This window comes from Colobus angolensis, unplaced genomic scaffold (genome assembly GCF_000951035.1).
Source record: "Colobus angolensis palliatus isolate OR3802 unplaced genomic scaffold, Cang.pa_1.0 Scaffold63, whole genome shotgun sequence".
NCBI classification, from domain to species: Eukaryota; Metazoa; Chordata; class Mammalia; order Primates; family Cercopithecidae; genus Colobus; species Colobus angolensis.
The window spans coordinates 7,084,793-7,095,984 of NW_012119932.1; the positions used below are offsets into that span (position 1 = coordinate 7,084,793).

General features: G+C 32.9%; 1 protein-coding gene across 1 annotated transcript in view; it reads right to left on the reverse strand.

Annotated features, from left to right (window-relative positions):
- The window catches only part of MALRD1 (MAM and LDL receptor class A domain containing 1), a 725,579-nt gene that overhangs the window by 157,215 nt on the left and 557,172 nt on the right, over positions 1-11,192 (reverse strand). Inside the window, exon 32 of the mRNA XM_011963908.1 lies at positions 4,701-4,902. Coding sequence (XP_011819298.1) covers positions 4,701-4,902 — 202 coding nt within the window. The remainder of the gene's footprint in view (positions 1-4,700; positions 4,903-11,192) is intronic.

The following is an 11,192-nucleotide window of genomic DNA, read 5'->3' on the forward strand; positions in this document are numbered from 1 at the left end:
CAGAGACAGATGAGATCCTCCTTGTTTCAAATGATAGAAATAAAACAGAAAACACATTTCTCTCTTGGAAACTCACATGGCTAAGGAAAACAGATGCAATAAAAATAAACACACTCTTCTGCTGACTCAGAATTTCTGGAGATTTCCTATTTCGTCAAGTGTGTCTCGTTTACAAAATGTTGCCCTGGGAAACGTAAAGGAATTAAGGCAGGACAGACAAGTAATAATGCGGAAGGTAAAGGTTGGTGGGGGATAGGACTGCTGTTTTTAGTGGAATCTTCTACATGGAAAGAAAACTGCAGGCAACTTGGGGTGACAAATGTTGTTCTATATTCCTTCCGATTATGGGAGTTTGTAGGGGTGATAAAAACAACAACAAAACACCGAATATGAGGTTGAAATGAAGTTGAGAGTTTGCTGTTTTTAATCGTAGGATGTTAATCTGGACCTGAGCATAAAGCTGGCATGTTCAACAGACAAATCTGGATGTCTTGTTATAAGATCCGAAGAAAGTTATCTGTTAATTCAGGTGCCTTGGTTCATTTGTGTCTTGTCTGTGTTTACTAAGGAAAGACTAACAAAGCTAGTAGTTTTAATGGTATAGACTTTTTCACATTTCCTAAGGGCTGAAGTATGAACACATAAACGGATACTGAAAAAAAACATTTAATTTCTGTTTCTTGCTTTATTCAGTAAACATTCATTGTGGTAGGTCTTGTACTATCCAAATTCTTGCATTTTTTAACAACTATATTTCACTGGTAAACTGCATCCTATTCTGGAGATTTTTAGCCTATAAAATAGAAACTTTAAAGAGGAATGTCTCAAAATTTGACCTATTTTAAATGTTACGTGAAAAAGAATGCTTCCTTTATCCAGCATTTCTGGGAAATGAAGTTTGCCTTGCTAAGTACTAACACTTAAAAGATAATTTTTACCAAATGTCTCTGAGGCATATATATATAATTGCTATTTTTGTTTCCTTCTTGAACATCTAAAACTTCTGTCTGACTTTGTTGGCTGTTATTTGGAAAGTTAAGGCAACTGGAAGAAAAACCGCTAAGGCAAAACTAATTCTAGATTAGTCTTTCTTACACAGGATAAACTAATTCTAGATTAGTCATTCTTACAAAGGATAAAGATTTGCTCCTGAAAGGTGAAACATCAGATGCCTGAACTACTAGCAGAACAGCTCACCCGTAACGTTTATTCTGCCTGACGTTGCCTAACCTTGGCAAGTAAGAAGAGCTAATTATAATCTGTTTTCACATTTCTCAAAGAGTTTCACAGATAGGAGTTATTATTTAACAGGAATAACTATTGGAAAAACACAGGACTCAGAGTAATAGAAATGAATCCATCTATGCAACAGTGCCCTATAATAGTTTTAATAAATAACTTCATTTAGGGCAAGATTAAAACAATAATTAACCCAAAATACGTGGTTCTTAATTATATGTATCATGACCTTATACTTTTACTTGATAAAGCAACATCATTATTTTTTCCCAATTACAAACAACACAGTTTTAAGCAGACATTAAAAAACATGGAAGAAAAATACCATGAAGAAAAGAAAAATAATTCATATTTCTATTTTTCAGAGACAGATATTATATTTTGTATATCTTTCAGGATTTATAGATAGATATCTTTTTTGATGGATACCTTATTAAAATTGGTTTTACACTTTTCTTTACCATTTTTCTACACTTAACAAAAGACTCTTGTATTATTTAGATTTTGCATTGGTTGTAACTTTCATATTCACCAATATATTATGCATATTTTCTATTATATGACACAGGTGTTCAGTGTCTAAATTATCTATTAGGCACCTTTCAAAATTTTCCACAATAGTGCCAAAAACCACAGGGAAGAGGACATTAGTAATAGTGCTAAAGGATCACATTCCTTTAAAGCTGTTTTCTCTTTGACATTCTACTATATAGTAGATTTGTGTTTACTTCAAATGTCACATAATAAATTATTTAACTTTTCTTCCAAAATCTTCAAATAAACACAATGAATTACATCAGATTTATTTCGTGGCATTGCATATTCCCTAGGACATTGCTGTGGGCATCTGTACACCCCAGTTTTAGGAGTGCTGATTTAATTTATGATTTTCTAAAAGCATCTGCCTGACTCAATAATGAAGTCGTGCTGTAGAAGTTATGCCTTAAGACTCTGGATTTTGGAGGAGAGAATGGGGCTGGGGAGAGGTACTTTTATTACACAAAATGACAAAGTTCAAGGTTTAATGCCAAAGGTCACAGCGTTTTGTTTTTTTAATAGTCCTTGACGCTAAAGTCTGTTCTGTGACATACTGGGAAAGTTGAACCTTTATACTTTGGTGAATGTTAGGTTGTTGTTCACACAATCAGTTTTCACTGTTATTATGTTATTTTGAAAAACAGTAATTTCTTAGGCTACATTTCCTAGGCCCTATGTTAGAATTTGTAGATGAAATATAAGCTCTCAAGCTTCTCTTGCTCTTGAGGAGCTCAAAATTCATAAAATATATATAAATATGTATTATTCCATTATATACATATGGAATAATATATATAAGAAATATATGTAAATATATATTCCAGTATATATATTATATAATGATGTATGTAGAATTATATAAATGAACTGCATGTTAATATATATGTTACTAATGAATAATATAATAATGTAATTAGCAATATATAATAATATATAATAATACATTTTATAATATATATACATATTATGGAATATATATATATATATATATGTATATATAAGACAGAGCCAAGAATGAGTGGAAGAAGAGGTATTGAAGACATGAGCTACAGAAGACTTTTATGGAGCAATGGCTGAGAGAAGTTGAGAAAGCAAATGTTCTAAAAATACATATTCATGCTTGGGAAGATGGAGAATTTTTTTTTCCCTGAGATAAATGGTGAAAAAAAGAGTTTGGAGGCAGATGCAGGCCCATTTAGGGGGTGAAAATGAGGAAATTAAAGGAATTTATCACAAAATGGCTTTACTTCTATTCAAAGGACACAAGAACACCAGCAGAGTGAAGAACGTGCCTGGGAGAAATGGGAGGATTTGAGGATTGCTGGAGAAAATGGGTGCCAGGAAATGAGAAACTCATGTGTCTGGGGCCCTAAATGGCCTAGCTAAGGTAAGATACCAGCATATTTAGTGGTTCCAACCAGCATGACCAGCAGCAGTTTTGGAAAATTCAGATGGTTATATGACCTCAATTGCAAAGATGATTAAAGCCTTTATGGCAGAATATGGGGTGAATAATCTATTCATATTATTATATGAATATAGATCTAGAATCTATTTACAATAATAGATTTACTTATTGTAAATAAATTATAATTTATTGTAAATAAGTTTATTTACCATAAAGCCATTATGGCAGACTATCAGCTGAATGATGTATTCAGATTATTATATGAATGTATATCTAGAATCTATTTACAGGAGTGTGTTGATAAATAAATGTATTAATATGTGCAAAATGCTTAGCAAATTGCCTGGCACATAGTATTCAAATTTGTGTGAAAAATTTAAGACATAGGACATAATAGAATTCAAAATTCAGAATGTGAATGGATTTGGATAAGGTGTTAATCATTAAATCTATAATTATTGGGTGAAAAAGTAAGAGGATGTTTATGGAATCCCCAAAACCAGGAGGCTTTGATGATCTAGAATATATTTTTCTTATTATTAATGTTACTAGAAAACAGCCTTCGGAGGAGTAATGAAGATGAGAAAGTGGTGATTATATGCGATTTTTAACCTTAAGATTTCAAAGGGGATGCTCAGGCCCCGAATGTAACTGTGGGAGTGACTTATTGCAGAAGCAGGTTTGCACTAGCTATTAGACTCAAAGAAGTTGATGTTTTAGATAGGGTGTGTCACCTGAAGTTGAAATTGCCCAAGATTTAGAATCCAGAGATAAACTATGAGAAGAATAAAAATTCAGATGTGTGGCCTTAAAAGAAACCTTTGAGTAGGAGTGTTAGGGGAAAAAAAAGAAAACAAAAGAAAAAAAAAAAAACAACAACTTTAAAAGAGGCATTGAGTAGCTAGAAAGACAATGACCCTACTATTTAATATTTTAAATGGAAGACTCAGTAAGGGAACAAACAGCCCCACTTAGGGGGGAACGTCTTAAATAGCAGAAATTCAGATTTCATTTAAAGGGGTGACTTTTTTAGAAAAGGTGTTTAGAATATAACTTTTTTTTTTTTTTTTTTTGAAATAGAATGAGCCTTCTAGCTTGTACAGTAGAAATGGTTAGGAGAAGGAACGTGGCCTGGGGAAGGGGAAGGGTTAATACAGATGGAGAAGACAGTCTGGAAGATAACAAGTAGCCACGGGGGCCTTTGCCTTGTGCAGTTCTTGTGAACCTTAGGGAATAAGGAAAGCAGAAAATAAAGCTACATTCACCGAACAAAATTTCCTCAGGGTTTCTTAAACAACTTTAGTGCAAAGTTATTTTGTTGCCTACAAGACATGAAAATTTCATGGCAAAGTTCACAGGCAGATAAACTTTACTTCTTATTATATATGACTCTTTCCCATGTGTAACTAGAACTGGACCTGGAAATAAATGTAATTCCTCAGAAATTCCCAAATATTTAGTATATTTAGATACTAAAAATGAATACTTATTCTCATTTTCTGAAAGAATCACTTACCTCCAGTCACACACTCTGGGGTAAAAGAGATGTCATCAAGAGCAATAAAGATGTCCTCGTTGCCATCCAAATCAGCTTCAAATGCCACCTTAAATGGACTGTTACTGGAGAGAGGCACGTAGCCATATGTCCATCCTGTTCTTTTATTTCCAATCACTGACCACACCAGGATGTTTAGTCCCGATTCTTCAATGGTATACACCTTTAAAAATCATTAAAAAATAACTTTTTATGATTGGATATTAGAAGTATCAGGACATCCAGATGACTGATGAAAGAATGAAATCTCTGGCTATGTAACAGCTCAATATATTGACTATTGTATTTTCTATCTGTAGAAATTGTGAGTTATAAAGTGAGTCAATGGATGTTATATTTTCCTTGGTTAGTAGGACCTTTGTTTGCTTCTGTCATCAACTTCTGTATCTCAAACTGGACATAATAAAAAAAACTGTAAGTGTCTTAAGCATTTAAAAAGCTGGAGGAGATATAAACACAATTTTTTTATTGTAATTAACTTTGCCTATGTTAGACTAAGGTTCTGTAACTGCAGAAAAAGCAGACCCTCAGGATACATGAATATGATAAATGAATATGAGATTATAAAAGTCATTTTAAAAACCACAGTAATATGTAGAAAATATTTTAACATTTTGAAGATGGAAATCTTCCTGGATTAACTAACATCGATATTCAGCACTTTTTTTATAGTTCAGTGACTAACAAATGCAACAAACAAGAAATGAAAGAGAAATAGTTAGCTTTGAAACCAACAAACATGCTAGATTTAGTATTTTTGTTTATCAGTAGAAATAATTTTTAAAAAATATGGTATTTTCTAGTGCTGTTTAAAACATCCTATAATTAATGAGGAAAAAGGTGAGATTAAAGAAATATTTCTATATTCTCTTTTTGCACCTAAATTTTAAAGTTAGATACCAAAGTTATATATAATTTGGTAATATAGTAATATTTATATATCATACCATATATAATTAGATACTTATATATAATACTATCTATATATCTCTATATATTTATATTTGGCTTATAGCATACTTCAGCAATCAGTTATACAATGCTTTTTTTCACATGGGAAAATAAGACCCAGAGAAAAGAAAATACATGGATATTAATTTTTTTCTATTGCAATAGTACATTTTTCCAATGACCTCCCTCTTACTAAAAAATCTTACTGTGTCACTGTTTTCTTAGTGTCAAAATTTATCTACAGTTAACTTATTCTATAAAATATGGCCTGGTGCAATGGCTCATGCTTGTAATCCCAGCACTTTGGGAGGCCGAGGCAGGCAGAGGTCAGGAGATCGAGACCATTCTGGCTAACATGGTGAAACCCCGTCTCTACTAAAACTACAAAAAGAAAACAAAAAATTAGCCGGGCATGGTGGCAGGCACCTGTAGTCCCAGCTACTTGGGAGGCTGAGGCAGGAGAATGGCATGAACCCAGGAGGTGGAGCTTGCAGTGAGCTGAGATTGCGCCACTGCACTCCAGCCTGGACGACAGAGTAAGACTCCATCTCAAAATAAATAAAATAAAAATAAATAAATAAAAATATATCCAAAATTTATATTGTAAGGAAAGAATATCACTCATCTTATTACATTTTATGATATTAAATTGACATTCCAGAAATACTACCAAGAATCACCAAATATTCCAGAGCCAGAAGTTAAGCATGTTGCTAGTGTCCCCAAGTACAAAAGAAATCTAAGATCAATCTCAGAAATCTAGCTGTTAGTGGAAATTAAACAAAACAAAAATAAATCAAGATGACTATAAACTAAAGAAAAATTTAAAACTTGTCCAAAGTTTGGAAATCTGAAATGTGAGACTTAAACCCTAAAGTCAAATTGGACATTTTGGAAAAGATGATTCTTGAGACATTTCTTAAGGAAAAAAAAAAAAAAAAAAAAAAAACTTTTAATGTTGATCCTTTAATTAACAAAAGAAGCTAAGATTCAATCTGAAGGGAATTTGGATCTGTTGACTACTTCCAGTCTGACACGTAAGCACTCATCCCAAAGAATCTTCAGCCCCAGCATCTGGTGAATACTTGGTTTACAAGCTTATCCAATTATTTTTACATTTCTTAAAAATTAAAAATAAAAAGATGTGAAATGTCTAATTCAATTTGTTGATAACAGAGCGTACTATACAGAACCTAATTAAAGTGAACTCTCAGTTTTACAAAAATCTTGGTTTATATCACAGTAACTTAAAAATAAATGGCTTTATTTTTTTTTTGTAAATTTTTTTCTGGCAAAATTACTTTAGAAAGCCAAATTACATGAAAATGTAACTGCAACACTTTGTTTTTTTCCCCAAACCTCTGCACATATTTATTAATGTATATATTTTTTATTGGTTTTACAGTTTATTTTTCTCTCTGCATTCAGTCTTTTAAATCTTCAATCCTACATGCTCTTGTCAAATTCATTTTCCTTCCATTCTCTTCCTACTCTACTTCTCAAAACCATACCATGACGTTTTCTCCCTCATGTCATGAGCATTAAACTCTCCAATACATGTCAACACATCTTACCCCATTATTTGACCCTACCACTAGTCCCAATTAATTCTGGTCAACTTGACTAACTCACTCTTTATTTCAATGAAATTTCGGCCAGTTTGTAGGTAATTTCATTAGCAACATGTATTTATAATACCTCCAGTGTATTAAATTGAATAATTACATGTTATGGCAAGTGTTTCCATAGCCACTGTGATCAATGAGGAAAACTAGGAGTATTATTTAAGAACTCATAACGTTGTTTATTCATTATGTCTAATGGGAAGCCCATTAATAACTGAAATTACAGCATATATTTTTGTGCTTCAATGGAATTGGTATTATTGTATTCTGAGGGTTTCTGTGTGATAACTCTCAACAAAATGTTTATTTTTAATAACTTTTAAATGTCAATAATTTTGAAAAACCACCATGCTAACTTCCTTGAAAAATAATTAATTCCAATGTCATTTGTTTCTAATTTTACATCTATCAAACATACTCTACTAAAACAGCAACACATACCACGGTAATAATTATTTGAAATAGCTTTCTAAAAATCAACTGCTGGATGAATTTGGCTATTTCTATTTTAATGTTTTTTAAATTTTAGTCGAACACAGATGCAGTAATATATTAACTGTCAACACTTTATAATGTAAAGCCATAATTTTAGCATAATCTTTGTTATAAAAATATAGATTCCAAGAATATATAAAAATATTAAATTACAGTAGAGTTTATGTTATCAAGGTTATATATAAAGATATTATGTTCAAGCTACTGCTTATAATGTAGAACATCAAAAACTTAAAGAGAACTTGCTAAATTTAAACATTATTCAGTTTCTGAATAACAAAAAAGGTTTTAAGTAGGGGATTTAACACAAGAAATCAGGGAATTTAGTTATGAAGAATATAAAATTTTTTAAAAAACAGTATAAGCTGTTGAAATGATAAACAGATTTTTTTAAATGATGTAACAAAATATTTTTATATTTTGACATACTGATTATTAACCGGAAAAATAACACAACCAAATGTCTTGACTTAAATTGTATTGATAACACGAGATATATGAAAAATTCAATATATAAACATATTCATACATATATACAGAAAATTCTTCTTATTATTATTTTTTTGAGACGGATTTTCTGTCACCCAGGCTGGAGTTCAGTGGCACGATCTCGACTCACTGCAAACTCCACCTCCCGGGTTCACGCCATTCTCCTGCCTCAGCCTCCCGAATAGCTGGGACTACAGGGGCCCGCCACCACGCCCGGCTACTATTTTTTTGTATTTTTAGTAGAGACGGGGTATCACCGCATTAGCCAGGATGGTCTTGATCTGACCTCGTGATCCACCCACCTTGGCCTCCCAAAGGGCTGGGATTACAGGCGTGAGCCTCCGTGTCCGTGTCCAACCCAGAAAATTATTTTTTAATATTTTCCTACTGAGACGAAATTTTAAATTGGAAATTTTCTGAGTGTTTTCCTTGTCCAACCATAAAGCCCAGTTGTTTCTGTTTTTAGTTATTTAACAGCTTCTTGAGAGCTTCACCTTTAAATTTCCAGATTGTCAATAGCCATGTACAGTATATGGAATAAGGTGAACACGAGTACATATATAAATAAAATAGTCTTCTTAGGACTTTCAAACATGCATTTCTAGTAGGAGAGTATCTAGAAATCATCATCTACAAGTCATAATTAGGTTGTATGCCTACTATAGTTTTTTTCATTTATGTATTGTATAAATAAACATTTGCATGTTAAAATTTGTCTTCTTCCAGGGACAAGTACAATATAATGTATCTACAATTAGATCAAACTGTTATATTTATCAGAAAATAATGTTGTGGACCATAGCTTGAACATGTGTACTGGAGGCAACATGGGGAAGGAGGGCAGGAGAGCAGAACTCGATTTTTACTGTGTATAAGTTATTATAGTGTAACTATTAATTCTTTACAAAAGCAAACACTGAACAAAAGAAAAACAAATAATGTTTTTCTTTTGAAATTAAAAGATGTTTCTACCATAATCAATTCATCAACTTATTTAAAAGACAAATCCATCTACTTACAAAAACCAGGATTATTCAGGTACCGTTGTGAGAGTTAGTAGTGTTCTTACCATGTTTACAGATAAGGAGACAGAGACACACACACACACACACACACACACAACATGCAAAATATCAACAAATCCAGGAGCTGGCACTTTGAAAAAAACTAATAAAGTAGGTAGCTGCTAGCTAGACTAATAAAGAAGAAAAGAGAGAAGATTCAAATAAACAATCAGAAATGATAAGGGTGATATTACCACTGACTCCACAGAAATACAAACCACCATCAGAGAATATTATAAATACCTCTATGCACATGAACTAGGAAATCCAGAAGAAATCCATAAATTTCTAGACATATACATCCTGAAATTGAATCCCTAAACAGGCCAATAACGAGTTCTGAAATTGAAGCAGTAATAAATAGCCTACCAACCAAAAAATCCTAGGACCAGATGAATTCACAGCTGAATTCTACCAGATATACAAAGAATAGCTGGTACCATTCCTACAGAAACTATAGCAAAAAAATGGAAAAGGAGGGACTCCTCCCTACCTCATTCTATTAGGGCAGCATCATCCTGATACCAAAACCTGGCAGAGATACAGCAAAAAAAAGAAAACTTCAGGCCAATATCTTCAATGAACATAAATGCAAAAATCCTCAAAAAAAAAAAAAATACTGGCAAACTAATCTAGCAGCGCATCAAAAAGCTTATTTACCACAATCAAGTAGCCTTCATCCCTAGGATGCAGGATTCGTTTAACATACAGAAATCGATAAATATGATTCATTGCATAAACAAAACTCAAGACAAAACCACATGATTATCTCAATAGATGCAGAAAGGCTTTCAATGAAATTCAGCATCCGTTCAGGTTAAAAACTTTCAATAAACTATATATTGAAGGATATACCTCAAAATAATAAGAGCCACATAGAACAAATCCACAGCCAATATTATACTCAATGGGCAAAAGCTGGAAGTGTTCCCCTTTCAAGACAAGGATGCACTCTCTCACCACTCCTATTCAACACAGTACTGAAAGTCCTGGCCAGGGCAATCGGGAAAGATAAAGAAATAAAGGCTTCCAGAAAGGAAGAGAGAAAGTTAAATTACCCCCGTTTGCAGGTGACATGATCCTATATCTAGAAAATCCCATTGTCTCAGCACAAAAGCTTCTTAAGCTGATAAGCAACTTCGGTAAAGTCTCAATATACAAAATCAACATATAAAAATCAGTAGCATTCCTATACACCAGCAACAGTCAAGCTGAGAGCTGAGCCAGGAATAAAATCCCATTCACAATGGCAAGAAATGAATAAAATATTTAGGAATACAGTGAACCAGGGAGGTGAAAGATCTCTACAATGAAAATTATAAGACAGTGCTGAAAAATATCAGAGATGACACAAACCAATGGAAAAACATTTCATGCTCATGGATAGGAAGAAGCAATATCATTAAAATAGCCATACTGCCCAAAGCAATTTATAGATTTAATGCTAGTCCTATTAAACTACCGTTGACACTCTTCACAGAACTAGAAAAGACTATTTTAAAATTTATATGGAACCAAAAAAGAGCCTGAATAGCCAAGACAATCCCAAACAAAACAAACAAAGCAAAAAAAGAGCCCAAATAGCCAAGGCAATCCTAAGCAAAACGAACAGAGTAAAAAGACAACCTACAGAATGTGAGGAAATATTTGCATACTTTGCATCTTATAAAGATCTAATATCCAGCATCTCTAAAGAACTTAAGTTTACAGGAACAAAAACAACGTTATTAAAAATGGGTAAAGGGGCCGGGCGCGGTGGCTCAAGCCTGTAATCCCAGCACTTTGGGAGGCCGAGACGGGCGGATCACGAGGTCAGGAGATCGAGACCA